The sequence below is a fragment of the Leptonychotes weddellii genome, chromosome 5 (genome assembly GCF_054177405.1).
Source record: "Leptonychotes weddellii isolate Sample4059 chromosome 5, ASM5417740v2, whole genome shotgun sequence".
NCBI classification, from domain to species: Eukaryota; Metazoa; Chordata; class Mammalia; order Carnivora; family Phocidae; genus Leptonychotes; species Leptonychotes weddellii.
The window spans coordinates 32005921-32026619 of record NC_138373.1 but is presented as its reverse complement, the minus strand read 5'-3'; the positions used below and the strand labels follow the sequence as shown (position 1 = coordinate 32026619).

The 20699-nt window shown below is 51.5% G+C and overlaps 2 protein-coding genes and 1 long non-coding RNA gene across 5 annotated transcripts in view; 1 reads left to right on the top strand and 2 right to left on the bottom strand.

The window, feature by feature from the left end:
- Positions 1-3617: 3617 nt before the first annotated feature.
- NAGPA (N-acetylglucosamine-1-phosphodiester alpha-N-acetylglucosaminidase) lies at positions 3618-12670 on the bottom strand. Of its 2 annotated transcripts, none has more exons than XM_081820094.1 (11): positions 12529-12670; positions 11982-12437; positions 10691-10830; positions 9727-9835; positions 8336-8464; positions 7631-7836; positions 7479-7526; positions 6376-6504; positions 6061-6192; positions 5910-5973; positions 3618-4415 (listed from the first exon to the last, which is right to left on the bottom strand). In XM_081820094.1, the coding sequence occupies exons 1-11, from the start codon at positions 12612-12614 to the stop codon at positions 4205-4207; spliced, it is 1710 nt and encodes a 569-aa protein (XP_081676220.1). In that variant the 5' UTR covers positions 12615-12670; the 3' UTR covers positions 3618-4204. The 2 variants fall into 2 exon arrangements, with proteins under 2 accessions (XP_081676220.1, XP_081676221.1); XM_081820095.1 differs by lacking the exon at positions 3618-4415 and adding an exon at positions 4426-4893.
- LOC145721593 (uncharacterized) overlaps positions 12554-20699 on the top strand; it is an 11023-nt gene continuing 2877 nt past the window's right edge. Inside the window, exons 1-2 of the long non-coding RNA XR_014145367.1 lie at positions 12554-12753; positions 17123-17206. This is a non-coding gene — a long non-coding RNA (uncharacterized LOC145721593). The remainder of the gene's footprint in view (positions 12754-17122; positions 17207-20699) is intronic.
- The window catches only part of C5H16orf89 (chromosome 5 C16orf89 homolog), a 12332-nt gene continuing 11632 nt past the window's right edge, over positions 20000-20699 (bottom strand). For both annotated transcript variants that reach the window (XM_081820101.1, XM_081820102.1), the window contains one exon: positions 20000-20361. In XM_081820101.1, coding sequence (XP_081676227.1) covers positions 20198-20361 — 164 coding nt within the window. In that variant the 3' untranslated portion in view covers positions 20000-20197. The remainder of the gene's footprint in view (positions 20362-20699) is intronic.

Sequence of the window (20699 nt, the reverse complement as noted above, 5' to 3'; positions counted from 1 at the left end):
GCTGCTCTACGCCCCATCCGCAAATGCCCGAGTCCAAAATGTGCCTCTCCTCGAACAGTATGAGTGTTAGACTCTGTGGGTTACCAGAGACCTCAAATCCAACACAAAGTGCCTCAAGCAAAAATGGGGATTTACTGGTCCGTGTAATTGGTCCAAGAATGCTACCGGCTTCAGGTACAGTTGGATCCAGGGGCTTAAATGATGTCCCCCTTTTGTCTTGATTTGGTTCTTCTCCACATTGGCTTCACTCTCCTTCTCCATGTAGCCCACACCCTGGCAGGTGGACAATCTCAGCAAAGTGTTTTTCCCCAAATTCCAGGGTGGGCTCTGGTGAACCAATTGGGACAGGGGACTATCTCCGACCCATTTATTCATGCCATCTGGTACTTGAAGAGATGGTACCAGCCAAACCAGAGGGATAGAGAATGGGGGAGAGGTAGTGCCCTAAAGGCAATGGGAGGGAGGCTCATGGCCGTGGCTCTCAGTGTCCTGCGCACCTTCGCTGGGCATTCTCATTACCACCAGGAGGCGTCTGGATGCAAGAAACTGCAAGTTTTTGGTGGTTACCTCTGATTGCTGAAGTACACTCAGCCTCTGTGTAGGGCAGGCTAGACAAGCCAAGGAGTTAACCCCCAGGAGAAGCCTCCACCCCACAATGACAGCATGTTGGCTGACAAACACCCCACCAGAGGCAAAACCCCAAGATGTTCTCTGCATTGTCCCAGAGACCCCAGGCGATGGAGCCTGGCTGCCCACAGTGGGGAGCTGCTCACTAATGCACTGTGTACTGGCTGCCTTTCCTTCCCTACCTCACTTCCCTGCCCCCCACCAGGGCTTCTTGGGGTCACCTCCCAAATAAACTACTTGCCCTCACATCCTTATCTCAGGTTCTGCTGCTGGAAGGGATCCAGCCAAAGACAGGGCATTTACTAAAAAAAGAGGGCCTGGGTGTTGGGCAGGCATGATAGATACCCCTATACAAACAAGGGAGGGTGAATTATCCTAGTCATTGGACCAGGGACCCTTCCAGCACACCACGATGGACCCTCTTGAGCTCCCTCCGGCCTGAAATCCACCAGACCCATGCACAGCACCTTAACCTCCCAGCTCAGCTGCCAGCCCAGCCAAGGACAGACAGAGATGCCCTCTGCAGAGCTCAGAGCTCCCAGGACAAGGGTTTCTACAGCCCATTGCCTCAGAACCCCTGAAGGTGCTCCCTGTAGATTCCCAGGCCCCCTGCCCCTGAGATTCTGATTCGATGGGCCTGGGACAGGATCTGGACCTCTGCAATAATACAACGTTCCTGGGGAATACACTCTGACCTGCAGCCGGGCTCAGGAACTGTGTCTCAGGAATATGCCAACATGATTCAATGGTGTCTGGGAAGTCCTCCCAGCTCTTGTCACTACTTGCTACCCTTGAACACTGGGAGCAAAACATCAAAGCAGCCCAGGGACCAGCTGTTCACTACAAGAGAGCAAAACACAGAATGAGACTTCCAGGTAGAGTTGAAAACAAGGTCCCTGGAGGAACATGTGAACTTGGTTGTTTCCATTTCTGGAAGGAGGAATTACAACGTGAAGTGTTTGCCTAGTTCCTTGGATAAGCAGCCGCCCTCAAGTTCCTGGACATGCTGTGAACGCCACCTCTCCCTTCCCTCCAACCTGGGTCACAGGCCCAGAAAAGGGGCCGAGTTAGGAAGTAGAAATGACAGGCGCCTGGCCGTGGGTAGCGTGAACTTTGGGTGATGGTTCACTAGGTGTAGGATCAACTATGCCCAAGGATACCAACAACTTGGCCTGTGGCTCCCACTGCAGGACCAAAACACAGCACCCTGGAGGGACTATCACAGGCTGGCTCAGCGGCTCTCAACTTCAGGGGGAGAGACAGAAAGACATGCAGACCCACAGACACATTCCTGCAGGCTCTTGGGAGTCTGGGAAACTGGCCTGTGACATTTCACTTCTCAGAACCAAATTCTTCCTTTCTGAAGTGAAACTGGGCCAGCAGGGCAGCAGATAGACTGCAGGATGGGCTCGATTAGCCTCGTGGACCCAGGCCTCTTTGCAGCTCCTCTCACTATGGGGTGGAGTGTGTGTCCTTTCACCTTGAATCTGGGGGTCCTGTGGACCAGCTGACAGAACTCGGTGGAAGTGAGGTCACGCCAGTTCTGAGCCAAAGCTTCAAAAGGCCTTGCATGCTTCTCTTCCAGGATCCCCGTCCCCACCTGGATCCCAAGCCTAAACCAGCCTCCTGGAGGATGAGGCACCAGGGGGAGCTACCTCATCAGCTGTGGCCATCTCAGACCAGCCCATCCCAGTGGGCCCATTAGCTGTTGCAGACATACCAGTGAGCTCAGCTGAGATCACTGACCCCAGCCCACATCAACAGAATCACCTAGTTGACCCTAGAATCACGAAAAATAATTATTTTTCAGAAGAAGCAGTACCTGGTGGTTGTTTTAAGCACCCAAGTTTTGGACTAGTTATGGAGTACGAGATAGCTAATAAGTTATACCATGTGTCTTAGCCTGCTCAAGCTCCTGTGACTAATACCATACACTGGGCAGCTTATAAACAACAGACATCTATTTCTCATAGTTCTGGAGGCTCATCGTCCAAGATCAAGGTGCTGGCAAATTCAGTTCTTGGTGAGGGCCCACATCTTGGCTTGTAGTCAGTTGCCAGCTTGCTGCCTGTCCACACGGCCTCCTCTCTGTGCGTGTGTGGAGTGGGTGTTCTCTCATCTCTTCCCCTTGCAAGAGCGCTAATCCCATCATGAGGGAACCACCCTCACAACCTCAACGAAAACTAATTAAACCAAAGGCCCCACCTCCTCATACTATCACCTGGGTGGGGGGGAAGGGGAGAGGGTTAGGGCTTCAACATAGGAATCTTGGGGGGTGGGGGACACATTCAGTTCATAACGTGCACGAGCCTCTTTGAGGACCTGCCGGGAGCGACAGGACCTCCCTCATCTCTCATCCCAAAGATCTGCTAAGCACAGTGTAACATACATTCATGGGGAGGGGGGGCTACCAGGCACTTCCTGAAGACACTTCACGGCCACGGGTTATAAACTCAGATACTCACAGGGATGGCAGGCCACAGACCGCTGGGGGCTCCGATGACCTGGAGAAGGCTGGCCCAGACAGGGACTGCGGATTCTCATCTCTGACAAGTCATTGCCCTGGAGGGGCATTGGCAGGGGCTGCGGGCTCACCCTCTTTTAAAAAGAAGTCAGAAATCTGATATTGTTTCTCTCTTGACTTTTAAACGCTGGTAACTACTTTAAATTCCATTAAGTCATGGTGCGGACTAAACCTTGTCCTTTCAAAACATGGTCCAGGCCCCCCAGTCTCAGCTTCACCTGGGAGCTCGTTAGCGATTCAGAATCTTGTACCCCACCCCGGGCCAGGATCTGCATTTTAACAAGATCTCCAGGTGACTTGTGTACACCACAAAGGGAGAAACCCTGGATCAAAGAAAGAGATCAGGGAGCTGGATGTGCTCTGGGCTGCCTGTTTATGACCCCGGATTCAGGTGAAGCAACCCCACCCGTTAAGACCTAGGTACACCCAGAAATCCACAATTCAGGCTTCAGATGCCACCCGGGGGCTCCTTTAATTACATCAATTTATTCAAGTGATAAAAAGCCTCTCTTGGCGGCAGGATACCAAAATAGAAAGCTTGTAAACATGATTTCATCCCCCCCTTCTAAGGAGCTTCCTGTGACAGGAAATAAGAGTTCTAATTGGCAAATTCTGTGATGAGGTCTGTACAAAAGGGTCCCATGACACGGCCCTCATCTCTGTAATCCATCCCTGTCCAGGGGGGCTGGCTGGACCCTGCCATTTGGTCATGGTGCGGTCACGGTGCATTCCATCGCTAGCGGCCCCGGCCTCGGGAGGCCAGAGGCTCTTTGGCAGCGGGAGGCCCTCGGGGGAGGCCTCACAGGCAGCAGACACAGGCAGGCAGGGAAGGACGCAGTCTCTCTCTGGGGAGCACGGTATTGCTAGGGTTGCATGTGTCACGGCAGGCGACCAGGTGAGGGCCCGGGGCCAGCTGAGGGGCTGAGGCACAGGTGCTGTCAGAAGCTTGGGTTGGCACGGGGGCTGAGATCACCCAGATGATCAGCGGCCTTGAAATTTCCCTTGCAGAAATCAGACCGTGTCGAAACGAGCCTTCAGAGCAGGCTGGAGGCTTCAGTCCTTAAAGGGGCTGTGGGCATCACCCGGCTGTTCCTTCTCCGTGGCCAGGAGCTCCCCATTCATCTCCTGCAGTGGGTGGTAAACGTAGGCCCCATCCAGGTGCCGGCTCCGTTCTGCTCTTGAGCCAAGGAGCAAGGACACGTTCACCACTGTGCTGATCAGCAGAAGGAAAACTAGGCCCAGGGTGAGGGCTAGCCAGGTGGTCCTGGGTGCAGAAGAGAAAGCCTCAACAGGGGTTTTTTGGGCAGTGCTGTTGGGCAGGAGGGGAAGGGTTTCCCTCCCTCCCTCCCACACAACAGTGGCAGTGTTGGGGGCCTCCAGACACACATTCGGGGAGCAGTAGTGAGTCACTATGTGGCATGCAGGCCAGCCCTGCCACATCTCCTGATATTTCAAGAGAAACCACAAATTTTTTTTTTTTAACATGACTGTTACTGATTTTCAGATGTTGCTAATAAATCTTAATTTTTTTTTTAAATTCTGCAGGCCAAATAAAATACACTTGGGGATCTAATGATGCCCCAAGAGGCATCAGTTTGCATCCTGGTCTCCAGGGGATGTTCCAGAAACCTCAAAGCAGATAGAGCAGGGAGAACTGCACCCCTTCCTCCCTCCTGCAGAGCTGGCGGGGTCTTTCAATGATCCTTGTTTTTCCTCCTTCATGTGAATCTTTGGCTGAAGCCCTCAACACAAAAGCGGACACAAGCATATTGCTGGGGGCAGGGGCATGCTCGTCAGCCCCCCATGGCTCCCTTTCCCTGCCTGGCAGCTGTCAATGGGATCCAGGTCTGCACTGGGGAGGAGGGGCTCAAGGTCTCACACCTGAGGAGCCTGAACTTAAGACGGGGGGCAGGGCACTCCTGGGAGCTACTGTCCCTGCTCTGGGTGCATTTTCAAAGCACATTGCCAAGGGTTTTCTTCATGTGTGGTTCTGGGCCTTCAGAGCCTCACCCCAGGCTCACTGAGTCAGGACGTCCAGGAGGGACCTGGGATCTGCATTATTAATGATGAGACTGTCCTCTAGGACATCGCCAGGAACTTTTCACTCATACCCACACCTGATTCCCACCTCCAATGGGGGTGGGGCTGGGCTGGCACCCAGGGCTGGGCCATGAGGTGAGAACTACAAGAAAAGAAGTTCTCAAAGTGGGGTCTCCCTACCAGCAGCATTAGCATCACCTGGGATAGCACTGGAAATGCAGATTCTCAGGCTGCACCCCAGACCTACTGAAGCAGAAACTCCAGAGAAAGGACCCAGCAATCTCTTTCAGTACCCCCTACCAGAGGTCAAGTTTGAGACCCACTGCACTAGAAAACAGAGATAAAGCCCACCACAAGGAGCACATAGTGGTACTTGAGAAATGATGTGAGTTCCTTGGGGCTTGGCACTTCTGTACCAGGCACCAGGTACTGAGAAAATAAGTTGCGAGTCTCACAGGGAAAGGAGTCCGATGCCCTGGCCCCTCGACTCCCACTGGGGCGGTGACCAGGGTTCTTGTCCCCACCTCCCAGGGCCGCTTCGGTGTCTGTGAGCATCAGCTATGAGCATCTCCCTGTGCTTACATTGGGGAAATGTCACCTGGGTGCCCTGCTACCACCTTCTAGCCTTGCTGAGTCCCTGAGCAGAGGCCATACCTCGCAGGTGGAGGGAGGGGGGATTTCCTCCCATCCCCACCCCAAGTCCCACCAAATCTCCTACCCGGTGAGAAGGGACAGTTCTCCTGTTCTTAGGGTGGTCTTGGATGGCTGGAGACACTGCTTCACTGTAAACGACCAGAGAGAGGCTGACACACTGGGAGGGGAGGGGTGTGCCCCCTCCTGCCCCCCCAGGGGCCTGGGAGGAGCCATACCTTGGGAGAGGATGCTGTTAAGGGCTGGTGCCTGGGCCAGGCTGCAGTTGCCAGTCTGGGGGTCACAGGGACACTGGTGCTCACACTCGCAAGGCCTTTGGCAGCCTGGCCCGTGCCAGCCGAGAGGACACTCTGTGGAGAGGAGGAAGAAGTGGAGGCCTCAGTGGCAGGGCCTCTCTCTGCACGGACGGAACGGGCCCCAGGTGTGTGCAGAGCTGGGCTGAAGCAGAAGTGCCCCCCGGGGTCCCCCCAGGCTAGACCCTGGAGGTGCCCCTGGCGCTTCCTCCCAGCTGGCTTGGGGCCCATCTAGCTTACCCTGCCCACAGGTGTCTCCGGTGAAGCCAGGAGGACAGGTGCAGGTCCCTCGGACCGGGTCACAGGCAGCTCCGTTCTGACACTGGCACTTCATGGCACAGGCCTCCCCGAAGGACCCGTTGCTGCAAGCTGGCATGGGGAAAGGGGAGTCATTTCAAAATCCAGCCCCGCCCCGCCTAGGCGAGGGCCAACAAGACAGCAAACAGAACTCTGTCACCCCAAGTGGCCCCGTAGATTCACATATGCTTCCAACAGAAAGTTATGGAGAATCCACTTCAAGGCAGGCCCTGAGGCTGAGTCCTCCTGGAGCTTCCTGTCTAGATGGGCAGGTGGCCAGTGAGCCAGAAAGCAGACGTGGACGTACAGGTGGGGACAAGTGCGGCAGCAGCAGACCGCTGGAGGGGGTGGGGTAGGCAGGCCCCTGGGCACAGGGCAGTTAAGCTGGGGTTTGGGGGAGCAGAGCTGGGTCAGTGAGTCAGGGAGGGGCTGCAGCACCTGGCAGGTCAGGCTGAGGGGTTTATTCCTTTCACTTACTCAAAAGAAAGCCCTGAAGGATTTGAAACTGTGGATGGCTGCAGGGGGTTGAACTGTGTCCCCCCAAAAGAATATTGTGTCCTAATCCTCAGAATCTGTGAAAATGACCGCATTTGGACACGGAGTCTTTGCGGATACTATTAAGTGAAGATCTTAAGAGGTGAGGGCACCTGGATTTAGAGTGGGCCCTAAATCCAATGACCTGGGGTCTGCGTAAGGGAATGGAGAGACAGACACACAGGGGCAAGGCCATGCGAAGACGGAGGTGGAGAGCGGAGTGACGTGGCCACAAGCCAAGGAACGCCTGGAACCACCGGGAGCTGGAAGGAGCAGGAAGGAGCCTCCCCTAGACCCTTGAGAGGGAGTGCGGGCCCTGCAGACACCTTGATTTTGCAGTTCTGGCCTCCTGAACTGCGACAGCGTAAGTTTGTGGAATTTGTTGTGGCTGCTGCAGGAGACTAATGCAGTGATTTACAGTCAGGCAGGAGCAAGAAACAGGAGGGGGTAAAGGCAGCTGCCACGCTCCCCTCTCCCTATGGGGCCAGGGGTGGGGGCCTGGTGGCTTTTACCTTCACCGCAGCTGGACCCCGTCCAACCAGCTTCGCAGCGGCAGCCATCTGCCAAGAGAAGACCAAGGAGGCCAGGTGAGGGGCCCAGGCAGGGCCGGGCAGTGAGGGCTGGGAGCCCCAGTCACAGCTGCCGCCCCAGAGACCCCACTCACTCTCTGTGCAAAGCCCGTGCTGGCTGCAGTTGGAGGGGCCACAGTCCAGCTTGTTGCAGGCCGCGCCCTGCCAGAAGCGCCCCGTGCACTGGCAGCGCCCCTCCACGCAGGTCCCGTGGCCACTGCAATCAGGCGGCTGGCAGCGGGGCTCGTGCACACATACCACAGTAGACACGCGGCGTGGGCAGCGCCACATGTTGTCCTGGCTGCGGGGGGGGGGGGGGAGAGGGACACAGTGTGTGAAGGCACTGACCATCCCCAGCGGACCCCTCCTATCCCCTATTACAGCCCCCGAGGGCTGCCTCTCTCTCCACTGCCCCTTCCTCAGCCTTTTACAGGTTCTTCTCACCCTGACAATCTCTTCCAACCCCAGGGTCTTTACGTATGCTGTTCTCACTGCCCAGAAGGTTCTCCTGGCCCTGCCTTGCTACCTTCTCAATCTTCAGATCTCAGCTCAGGTTCCATTATGCTCAGAGAGGTCTTTCCTGACCTATCAATCCCCTTTTCTTGGTGTGGGTGGTACTGGTACAGCATGTATGATTCAACTCTCTTCCTGTAAGCACTGAGAGGCAGGGATCTTGGCTCTCCTGCTCACGGCTGAATCCTCAGGGCCTGGCACATAGTAGGTGCTCAGTATTTGTTGAGTGAGACAGGTGAGGACAGGCCTGGATTTAGACCTCAAGAAGGGGGCTCTGGCATGCTTACCAGTGATCTGATGGGTAACTGGCCAAGGTCCCGTTGAGCACGAAGGTGGCGGAGCCCCCTCCATCCAGGTTGATGGCGTTGACCACATCCTGTTTCAGCAAGAACTCTGCCATCTCCCACAGGTTAATGCTGAAGCACAAGAGCATTAATGTTGACCGTGTCCACTGCATTTCCGGTTTAACTGATCTTACTTTCCATGGTAGACAGTATCATGCCCACTGTGGCAGACAAATTTCTAAATGGGCTTCCCCCAAAAATGTCCCATCTTAATCCCTGGAAGCTGTGAATATAATGAGAGATCACTCCCATGACTGTGTTATCTTACATGGCTCAGCTGTCCACAAGTGGGGACAGTGTCCTGGATTATCTGGGTGGGCCCAAAGGAATCACAAGAGCTCTTAAAAGCAGACTTTCCCTGTCTGGTGGCAGAATGTGAAGTGAGAGAGACTGCAAATACAAAGGGGATGAAGGGACTGGACACATATTTGCTGGCTTGAAGATGGGGAGGGTAACATGCATGAGAAGGAATGTGGGCAGCCTGAAGGAGCTGAGGGTCCCCTGGCCAACAACCAGCAAGGAAATACAGACTTCGGTCCTACAACTGTGAGGTATTGCATCCTGCCAACAACCCGAATGAGCTAAGAAGATTCTTGCTCTGAAGCTCCAGATGAGAGCCCTGCCTGGCACACGGCTTAATTTGTCCATGATTTGAGCCCTCCAGACTTCTGACCTACAGAACTGTGATCTAACAAATGAGTGCTGTTTGTGCTTGTTTGTTACACAGCAATAGCAAACACACTCTCTTTACAGAGGAAGAAACTGTGGCTCAGAGAGGTTGAGCAACTTGTCTGTGGCCACAGAGCTAGCAGATGGCAGAGCTGGGACTGGAACAGAGGTCTTCTCCCTGCTAACTTTGTAATTACTTCCTATCACCCTATCGGGGGCTCAGGAGAGTGGAGGCCTAAGTTGGGCAGACTGAGAGGAAGTGTGTAGGGGACGATGAGTTCTCAGAAGTGAGACAGATTGGGGCGCCTGGGTGGCTCAATTGTTAAGCGTCTGCCTTTGGCTCAGGTCATGATCCCAGGGTCCTGGGATTGAGCCCCGCATCGGGCTCCCTGCTCCGCGGGAGGCCTGCTTCTCCCTCTCCCACTCCCCCTGCTTGTGCTCCCTCTCTCGCTGTGTCTCTGTCAAATAAATAAAATCTTTAAAAAAAAAAAAAAAAAAAGAAGTGAGACAGATCTAGGGACTGTTTTGCGTGGGAAGGCAGGGGACAGATGGACGTGAACATCCCCAGGGAAGAGCTGGGAGTCCGATGGCCAGCTGTCAGTGGGCTGAAGTTCCTCAAAGCAGGGCTCAGCCCAGGCGTGGCCTTCCCAGTTCCTGGCACTCACCCCCGCTGTTCCGTCTGCCCGTCTACGTGGAAGAGCACCAGCTGCCCTTTCCGGTCATGTCCCACAGCTGTCCTTGCTGACATCACGTTCACAAATTTGCTAAAGGAACCTAAAAGAGAAGAAGCCTGGCTGATTACCTGCCCTTTGAGAAGACTCCTGGGCTCTGCCGGTTATTTTTGGCTAGTCCAATGCCACTCTCCACCTCCCGTTCCACACCATCCAGTGTCTCACTTAGACGTGTATTGTCCTGCCTCCCCTCTGCCCCATCCCACTCAGTCTCCACATAGCGGCCAGATGACCCTTCTCAGGTGTAAATTAAGTGACATCAGCCTCCAGGGGAAAGCCCTCTGATGACTTCCATGGTTCATCAGCCCAACATGGCCGCCCTGGCTTGCTTCTCCTACCTCATCTGTGGGGGCTCCTCTCTCACCACCCTGCAGCCACTTTCTGCTTTAGGGCTTCTGCACCTTCTGCTCCCTCTGGCTGGACTGTGCTTCTCCTCAGCTCTTCCTGTGGTTTGCTCTTTCCAATCTAGGGCACCTCCTCAGTGAGGCCTCCCTTGACTGCTCGGTCTAAAACAGCCATTTCCACATCAGGGCCACAGCATCCCTTCCCACACCAGTACTCCACATCCCAGAGGTTCTCAAACTGAATTACCCAAGGAATTTGTTAAAACACACAGGTTTGGGCCTTACCCCCAGGGATTCGGGATTCTGATTCACAGCTCCTTTCTTCCACCCAACTTTATTTTCCCCCAACTTTATTTTCTTTCTTAGCACTTGCCACTTCCTTTCAGTAAATTACATATCTATTTTCTTTCTTATGTATTCCCCAAGAGCAGGGACCTCATTTGTCGATCCCCTGTACCTTGAATAGTACTTGCTCAAAGACTTAAGAATAGCTTCCCCCACCAGCCCAGAGGTCCTGGTTCTCAACAAGACTATGCCACACCCCGCCCCCAAACCTGTTTCCTGTGTCTCATCACACTCAGCCGCCTGGCTTTCATTGATGTACACACTTCCATTGCGTATGAGCCACACGACCCCACTCAGCAGCTGCACAAATGGATTTTCAGTGTCCAGCACCTCCTCTTCAGACAGGTACCTGGACACAGAAAAGGCATGAGATTCACTCACCGGCAGGGGTAACTGCAGGTAGTAGGGTTCCCTCCTACCTCCCCTCCTCAGGTTGGCTGCTTGACTCCTCCTGGTGTCCCAGGAACCATCCTGGTCCTGAGTGCAGCCTTTGTAAACAGTCTATGCATCACAGTTAATAATTCATCTAATATAAACGATTCTCAACAGATTTCAAGTTCATCTCTGGCCTTCAACTTCCTAGGCCATCACTCTAGCCAAACTACCACCTGATGCCTACTGACAACTCGTCATTGGTCTCCTTGCTTCTACTCTGGTCCCTCCAACCCAGCCTCCAGCCAGGATTAGAGCATGTTTTTATTCTTATTTTTTAAAAAAGACTTTATTTATTTGAGAAAGACAGTGAGAGCGAGAGAGAGAGCACGAACAGGGACAGAGGGAGAGGGAGGAGCAGACTCTCCTGCTGAGCAGGAAGCCTGACTCGGGGCTCGATCCCAGGACCCTGAGATCACCACCAGACCTGAAGGCAGACACTTAACCAACTGAGCCACCCAAGCGCCCCTAGAGCATGTTTTTAAATAACCAAAGTCAGTCCTGTCATCCCCTGATACTCTGTTCCTTCCTTCAGTCACTCACACACACCAAACCCTGTGCATCTCTGAGCCTTAGCACTTGCTGTTCCTTCTGACCGTAGTGCTCTTCCTCCAGTTCTGGCCTTGGCTAACTTGTGATTAATCATCAGGTCTCAACCCAGAGGTCACCTTCTGAGACAGGCCTTTCCTATTCACGCTACCTAAAATCTACACTCCATTTACACTGGTTATCCCTGTTCCTTGCTTCTTTACATGCATGCAATCTAAATTTATCTTAATCATTTCCCTGGCTTTTATTTATTTTTCCTAGTAATGGGAGGGGTTCCGTGAAGACAAAGGCTGTCTGCTTGTTCACTGCTATATCCCTAATGCGCAGCACATTGCTTGACACAAAGCAAGCGCTCAGTGATACTGGGAAATGAACTGCAATGAAAGTATTACTATCCCCATTCTGCAGAACGGAAACGGAGGCTCAGCTTTGTCAGGTGACTTGAACCCAGCACCACGGCTACAACCCAAATCTCAGGTCCTCTGCCCTCGACAGTCACGAGGCTCCCTGCCTCCTCACCCGGTGACCAGGGTCCCGTCGCGGCGGATCCCGAACTGCGCGTTCTGCAGCCCCCCGGCGCTGCTCACCCGGCGCCCGTCGCTCACCACGTTCCCCAGGCACTGGCCCGTGTCCATGCGGAAGAAGCCGCCGTTCTGGGCAACCCTGCAGCCGGCCGCCCGCGCCGTATCCTCCACGGTGGCGCGGCGCCTCGAAGCGCAGCCGCCGGACCCACCGGGCTCCAGGACCGAGAAGGTCCGCAGGGGCTCTGCCACACGCGTCAGATGGCCAGGCACCGCGCGGTCCGCGAAGTGCGAAACGAAGGTGCGCACCGCCGGGCCGCGGGTGCCGGGGGTCGCCGTGGTAGGTGGCCAGCTCTCGTGCTCGCGGCTGCCGGCGCGCACCCTTGAGCAGTCCCGGGCAGAGCGCGCGCGCGCGCGGGAGTATGGCAGCAGCAAATCGTCGTCGCGGGAGGCCCTGCGGGGACAGGGCGGCCGTGAGCTCGGAGGGCTGTGTCCAGGGCGGAGTACTCCCCGAACCAGGCTCACCCCTCCAGACCTTTACTCACCCCGAGTCGAGGCCGCTGGTCGCCTCCCGGAGGAAGCCAAGCAGCGCAAGGAGGAAGAGAAGCCAGCGACCCATGGAGGCCGCCATGTTGGAACCAGGCCTCCGATCACGTGAGATCGCCCCACGTGACTCAAGGTTTTTGGTGGCCGATTTCAACCGGAACAGAATTGCTTAGGCTCCTTTGGATATCGCGAGATCTTGTCCTATAATTTACTGTCTTCAGAAGGTGAGTGTAGCTGGGTTGGTGGTGGGGGCAATGTTTCGTGTTGATATAATTTCAAACTTACCGGAGGTTCTGGAGGTTCTAAGAGTAATGTAAAGAACTCCCATATACCTTTTACCTATATTTACTAATTAACTTTTGTTCCGTTTAGTTTATTATTTCAACTTCATTCGCATACTCCACCCCACCCACCAACCATTTGCAACCAAGTTGCAGACATCGGGATCCTTCACCTCAGTACTTTATATATCTTTTACGAACAAGGACATCTTCCTACATAACCACAGGCTAAGTAAAATTAAGACGTTTTACATTGATAGAGTTTATTAACTAATCCGCAGAAAATTTACCAATTTTCTATATAATGTCCTTTTTTTTTTATAAAGACAGCTTTTTTTTTTTTTTTTTTAAGATTTTATTTATTTATTTGACAGAGAGAGACACAGCGAGAGAAGGAACACAAGCAGGGTGAGTGGGAGAGGGAGAAGCAGGCTTCCCACAGAGCAGGGAGTCCCATGCGGGGCTCGATCCCAGGACCCTGGGACCACGACCGGAGCCGAAGGCAGATGCTTAACGACTGAGCCACCCAGGCGCCCCATGTATAATGTCCTTTACAGCTATTTTCCCCACATCCAGGGTCCAATCCAGGAATTGCATTTCTTGTCATGTCTCTGTGGTGTCCCTGAATCTGGAACAGTTTCTTAGCCTTGGTCTCTTATGACCTTTGATATAGTTTTGAATGTAGGTGAGGTCTGGAGCTGATGGCCAAGAAAGAATTCTTGAGACATCTTTGGTGCAAAAAGGTGGTTTTATTAAAGCAGGGGGACAGGACCTGAGGGCAGAAAGAGCTGCTGCCCTGGGGTTGTGAGGAATGGCTGATTATATACTTGAGAGTTGGGGGAGGTTAAGGGAGGTGTCCAAAAGCACTTTCATATGCTAAAGAAGACTTTCAGGATACTGGAGGCCTTGCGACTTAGTCAAGCTAAGGTTGTTTGTCCCTGTAGCAAAGCATTAACATTAACAGTTGGGAGTTTCTGGAGTAAGGTCACACTTTTCCCACCTGGAGTCCAGGGAGGAGGTGGGGAGGGTGTTGTGGGATCTCAGCTTGTGCTTTGTCCTCAGCTTGCCTTTTGCTTCCTCATCATATTGATGTGAAGGGATGATGTCTTTCTAATCTTTACATCCAGGCTGCAAAAAGTTTTTAGCAAACAAGCCCAGACCTGCGATCAGCTTCCCTGTCCCCGGAAGTCCTCTTTTTCTCTACGTCAACTGGGAGATGTAGGTACAGGCAGTCTCTATAAAGAGTTCTGACCTTCGGTCTCCTCCCAACTTTGTCACTCCTTTGACAAAACACGTAACAAGCACATAATATCTAAGTGCCTAAGTCCCATGGAAATTCTCCATTTGCTGAGCAGCCTATTAATTAAACAAGGAGGCCATTAGATTGATGTGGCTTTATGCCATGGCTGCTATTAAAAGACAAAAGTCAACTGAGTAAATTTAAAGATTAAATTGACTTTATTCAGCGAATTAGGCAGCATCCCATCTAGCAAATAGAAAGAAGCTCCAAAGAGCTGTGCAAAATGAAAGGCTTTCATAGACAGAAAGGGAGTGAGACAGAGTGGATTGTTTCAGGCAAGGTCACCTTCCTTTGAGGGAAGGACAAGGGCCTTTGGTGCAGATGACTTCACTAGTGCTGACTAGGTAACTGACTGGTTAAAGGTTTCATTCCTGAAAGAGTCTGAAACTGTAGTTAAGTCAGATATTAAGTCTTGGTTGGCTGACATGGGGCTTGGCATATGTTACTTCATTTGGGGCCTGTTGTCTCTCTTTTTTACTTTTTTAAAAAAACTAATCTCTCCACACAATGTGGGGCTTGAACTCAGAACCCTGAGATCAAAGAGTTGCATGCTCTCTGACTGAGCCGGTCAGGCACCCGTCTTTTTTTTTTTTTCTTTAACACTGCCTACAGAAGCAAACCAAGGTGTGCACTAATGAGGGCACTTGATGTAACGAGCATTGGGTGTTGTATGCAAATGATGAATCACTAAATTCTACCCCTGAAACTAATATAGTATATGTTAACTAAATTGAATTTAAATAATTAAAAAAAAAAAAGAAGCAAACCAAAACCTAAGCCTGTAAATGCCTCAAGGTTATGAAATCAAAATGCTAAGGATGACCGGGTGCCTGGGTGGCTCAGTTGGTTAAGCGACTGCCTTCGGCTCAGGTCATGATCCTGGAGTCCCGGGATTGAGTTCCGCATCGGGCTCCCTGCTCGGCAGGGAGCCTGCTTCTCCCTCTGCCCCTCCCCCCTCTCATGTGCTCTCTCTCATTCTTTCTCTCTGAAATAAATAAAATCTTTAAAAAAAAAAATGCTAAGGATGACCAATTGCAAACAGCTTTAACTAACAGCCAACTAGGCATTAAGCTATAGGCAATCAATTTCCTTTCTTCACTTTCTCACTTTATCAGTAGAGATCTTTCCCCTGGCTCATATCCACTTCAATTTGGTACTGCCCAATTCGAATTGATTTTTGCTCAAACTCTTAGTTAAAAATTTTAACATGCCTTGGTTTATCTTTCTAAGCCCAAACCCACAGTTCTAGCCATACCAGCTAACTAACTCAGTGCTTTCTCCTCTGCTCACATTTACCCTTCGTTAGGTGCCTTTGTCTTCTCTCAGCTTCCTTATTTGGGTTCCACAGTCATTTGTAGATTGAACAGATTGAGCTCCTCCTATGTGCTAGATGCTGATGAAACAGACAGACCAGTCCTGCCCTTGCAGAGACAGACACTAAATAACCCAAGTGTGGTAAGAAGCAGGATGGAGAAAGAAGGGGAGTGGCAGGGAAGGCCTCTCTAAGCCCATTTAGGCTGAGACATGAGGGATAGGAAAAGGGGTAGCTGTGGGAGCTCAGGGGCCAGAGCATTGCAGGACATGGCTGCAGCCCATTGACCAGGACCTGAGGCAGGCAGAGTATAGCATTTCTCCAGGAAGCCCCCAACTATCTTCATGTTAACGCCTTACTAGAAGGAAAAACAGCTTTAACTCAGGAATAGTCAGGCCTCCAGTGTCCTGTAAATCTTTAGCATATGAAAGTGCTTTTGGACACCTCCCTTTGTCCTTACCTCCCCCACTTCCAAGTATATAATCAGCCATTCCTCACAACTCTGGTGCAGCCCCTCTTTCTGCCCACGGGTCCTGTCCCTGTGCTTTAATAAAACCACCTTTTTGCACCAAAGACGTCTCAAGAGTTCTTTCTTGGCCGTCGGCTCCAGACCTCATGAACATTCCAAAATGACGTCACTGTCAGTTTGTCGGTTGAGGGAATGAATACCATGTCCAGGCCATGCACCCAGTCTTTCCCATCACAGGTGCAATCTGCTTGATTATAACTCTTTCTTTCTTTCTTTTTTTTTTTTTTTTAAGATTTTATTTATTTATTTGAGAGAGAGAGAGAGAGAGCACAAGAGAGGGGAGCGGGAGAGGGAGAAGCAGACACCCCGCTGAGCAGGGAGCCCGATGCGGGACTCGATCCCGGGACTCCAGGATCATGACCTGAGCCGAAGGCAGTCCTTTAACCAACTGAGCCACCCAGGCGCCCCTGTTTCTTTTTTTAAATTTCATTTTATTTTTAAGTAATCTCCACACACAACATGGGGCTCAAACTCACAACCCCAAGATCTAGAGTTCCATGCTCCACCGACTGAGGCAGTCAGGCGCCCCCTGATTTTAGCTGCTGCTTAATGTCTCTCCCGCCTTGACTGTCATCTCTGAGGACAGAGACCATGTCTGCTTTTCACTACTTTCCCCTGATACTTTGCATAGTCCTCGGCACACAGTAGGCACTGCACGGATATTTCTTAAATGATGGGAACAGGGCCCTTGTTTGTTCTCAGCTGCATCTCCCATGCCCAGAGCACAGCTTAGCACACAGTAAGTCCTCAGTCACTATTTATTGAAGGGATGGATGGAGGATTTGCAAGGGAATGATATCCTTTGCTCGTAAATAATAGGTGACTGATAAAACCCCAGAGGCCGAGGTGGTGTGGATGCTGGCTTTTCTGAGAAAACTCACTCCTAATAGCCACTGAGTTCATTTAAGCCTCAGACACTGTGTGCGGGGCTTACCCTGCACCATTTTATCTCAGGAATCCTAGAAGTTGGATGTTATTGTGCTACCCATTATACAGAAAAGTTGGAGGTACAGAGAGGGCAAGCTACTGACCCAGGGTCACACAGATGTTAGTAGAGGAGGCAGCTTGTTCTGAAGTTTGAGCTCACAACTTTTCCTGTACGTATTTACATCTTAAAGGGAAGTACTTTTAAAAACACAATGATTTATTTAACAGAAATACTCTTTTACAGGGGACATTTTTATCTTGAGCGAGGGGCCTATCGGGAACACACTTTTGACAGGAACATTGCTGGAGCACCTAAAGTCACAGTGGGGTGAGTGTGAGCACCAAGGAGGGTGTAGGGGAGCAAATTTTGCCACTCGAAGATATGAGTCTTTGGCATACTGATTATCTTAAGCTGGTTATTTTTAAGAAACTGCAGACACAAGGGAAGCTCTGAAAACAGAATTTACCCTTTTGTAAGTGTGTTTTCGTCTCATTACCAGAAAGAGGGAGATGGCTGACTCTAAATCTCTAGAAACTGTTATCAATAGAGACAGCATGGACTTAAATCTACTCTTGTTTACCGTGCTTTCCCCAGTAACCTCCCATAACTGACCTCCCACCCCCAACATCTTCTCTCGTCTTTAGCTGGAGATGGTATTTAGGGTGATGGCTTAGGCCACTGCAGGGAGTTACTCAGTTTTCCTGGGCCTCTCATGTAGACAGGCAGTATGCACATTATTAAACTTTTTTGTTTGTTTGTTTTTCTCCTTTAATTTGTCTTATGTCAACTTAATTTCCAGACCAGCCAAAAGAATCTTGCAGGGTAGAGGAGGGACATTACTTACACCTCTGAATGCACAATCGAGGCCACTGCCTGGTGTCAACTGTAGATGTTCCCTTTATCTACCACCTGATGTCATACAGGTCCAGGCCTTGAGGACCCCACAGTTCTCAGCCTTGGCGAGCATCAGCATCCCTTGGGAGCTTCCAAGGAGGCATGTCCCCAGGCCCCCTCCTGGGGTCTGAATGAGAATCTCTAGGGGCAGGGCTAGAGAATCTGCATGTTTGTTTGTTTTTTAAAGATTTTATTTATTTATTTGAGAGAGAGAGAGAAAGCATGAGAGGGGGGAGGGTCAGAGGGAGAAGTGGACTCCCCGCTGAGCAGGGAGCTTAATGCAGGACACTATCCGGATCCTGGAACTCTGGGATCATGACCTGAGCCGAAGGCAGACACTTAACTGACTGAGCCACCCAGGCACCCGAGAATCTGCATGTTTAACAAGATTCCTCAAGCTGGTCCTAATGCCAGTGGCCACAGACCACACATTGAGAAACTCCTTTAGGAAGTGAGCCAGTACTGGGTGTTTAGAATACAAGAAGTGAAGGTCCACCTCCACATCATGTTAAATGCTCATGGGATTCATCTTCAGTGAGAGGCTAAGGTCTGGGGTGGGGGAGTGGTGAAGAGACTCATCCATTGGTATTTTTACCTCTTCTTAGTGCCCTATCGCAGTTGTAACCCAAAGACATGACAATTCAAGTGGGGTTCATCTTGCAAATTTTCCTTCCCATGTCCCAGTTTGCATTAGGATTCCCTTTTCCTGAAAGTGGCTTATAAACCCAGATTTCTGCTACAGTCATCGCCTCCCCCCAACCCCCGCCCTAGTTTGGTAAATTAAACCTTCTAAAAATGTATCAATGTCGGGCTCCAGTGACTGATCCATCCTGAATGCAGGAAGGACAGGGGGGTGAGGCATAATCCCCCTTAAACCGGTTATGTGCTGCCCACCCATCTCTAGGCTGTGTGCCTATCTTGGTAAACTTTGGTTTGTGACGCAGTGTGGAAGAAATCCTTGAAGCATATGGAGTGCCAAGTAGGTATTAAATTCTGGCCCTTGGTTCCTCAAGAAAACTAGCAACTCAAAAGCAAGTCAAACTTGTCAGCGAAATCCAGGACCATTTCTGTGTGCCTGACAACTTAAGAGCACTTGCAGGAAAGCATTCAGGAGCACCAGCAAAGAGGATTAGACAGAAGAGACTAACTCCCAAGAGAAAGATTTAGAAGAACCACTGCCCCCACCAGATTATTTAGCTGAGCACAAAAGGAGCACGGGTGTTTGAATTCAGATTCTCAAATACAACGCAGTTGTCACATAGGGATGATGAGCAATTATTTTTCACTTCGAAGCAAAGCAAGATGATGGACTTAAAGAACCTTCCAGTCCAAAGGACTGGGTTTTTAGCTGATTTTTCTACCCCAGTCTCCTTTTGACGTGTGTCTGTCCTAGCCTGAAATCTGCATCACAGACAGTACCTGGACCCGTGATAACGTTCCAGAAGGTCTTTCCTCCAACACTAGATTAGTGTCAGAGTTCCAGGGGATTGTATGTCAGCTGTACTTCAGTAAACCAGATAAATTAATTAAAAGAACTCTAGCTGACATGTTCAGATTTACTCACACTGAAGCAGAACATGAGGGAAGAAGTATAAGCTGGGAATAAGAGAAAAGTTGGCCAGTCAGCTCTCCATGCCCACTGCCTCAGGGACAAGCCCTCCAGGTAATGTGACATCCTCCCTGCTGTGGCAGCAGGTAACACTCACCTGGCTCTTACCATGTTATAGGAATGGTTCTCAGTACCCTACAAAGGTGATGGTCACAGCACTGCAAGTAATCCTGAGGCAGGTGCTGTAATTATCCCAATTGTACTGACGAGGAAACAGTCACAGAGACGCTAAATGACCTTGCCCGAGGACACAGAGCTAATTAGCGGGACAGCTGGGATTTGGACTCAGGGAGCCTGGGCACAGAGCTGCACCATTAACCATGATGCCACCCTGCCTTTTGTAAAATGACACGGCCATGACAGGACGCGACATGGTACTGTAGAGTTCCTTGCGTGGATGTAAACATTTTATGTGCTGCCGTTTGTGACCATATCTCAAGTTTAGTCATGACTCGAACTGTTACATTCAGAGACCCTTATTTCTCCCACTGGGAAAGATGGAACCGTTGACATCTGAAGAAATTGCCTTTAAGACTCAAGTTATGGATCTCCTTGGAGTTTGTGTCGTGACTTGAAACAGAGCCCTAGAAGTTGTCCCCAGGGCTGAGAAACACGACTCAATTGCACTCTGAATTTATTCATCTGCTTCCACACCTGGATCCATCCCCACATCCCCTTCCCTGGCCCTGCTCCCCGAGGGGATGAAGCTGGGTTGCTATGCTAGTCGTTTCTTCTGCTGCCTCCTTGTCAGGGCATGGCCCGGGCACCCAGGATTTAAGGGAGGAAGGATTGACTAATGGCATCTGGCATCCGTTTCATCTTCCAGTGGCAGGTGTGGAAACATTTGTCTCAGCGACTGTGGGTGGCACCAGTGTGGACTGCCACAGCTCTCCATTTGCTGGGGGGTATTCAGCCAGGACGTAGAGGAAGCCCCCCAGGGCTGCCACAGCCATGGCTGTGTTGTGGGAGGAACAGCCATCTGGGGAGAGAGAGAGTCCTCCCTGTGACTACTGTGTGGTGGCCACAGTTCTGTTATGAGTGCTTTTCGGATGCTTCCCCAGCCAGCCAGATCCTGGGCCGGGCACCCATCCACCAGCTGCTATGAGTGCTGGCCACTAATGACTCCCTTCTCCATAGAAATGACCCCAGCCAGTTGGAGCCTCCTCATCAGGGAGGTTATGCCTCCTCCCAGTGCCTTAATACAGGACACAAAAGCCCAGCCTCACATCTCAGGGGGGTGACTCGGGTACAATTTTCCACTCCAGAGCTCCCCTCCCCTGGGATCTGACCTGAGGCCACACCCTTGTCTAGCTCCTT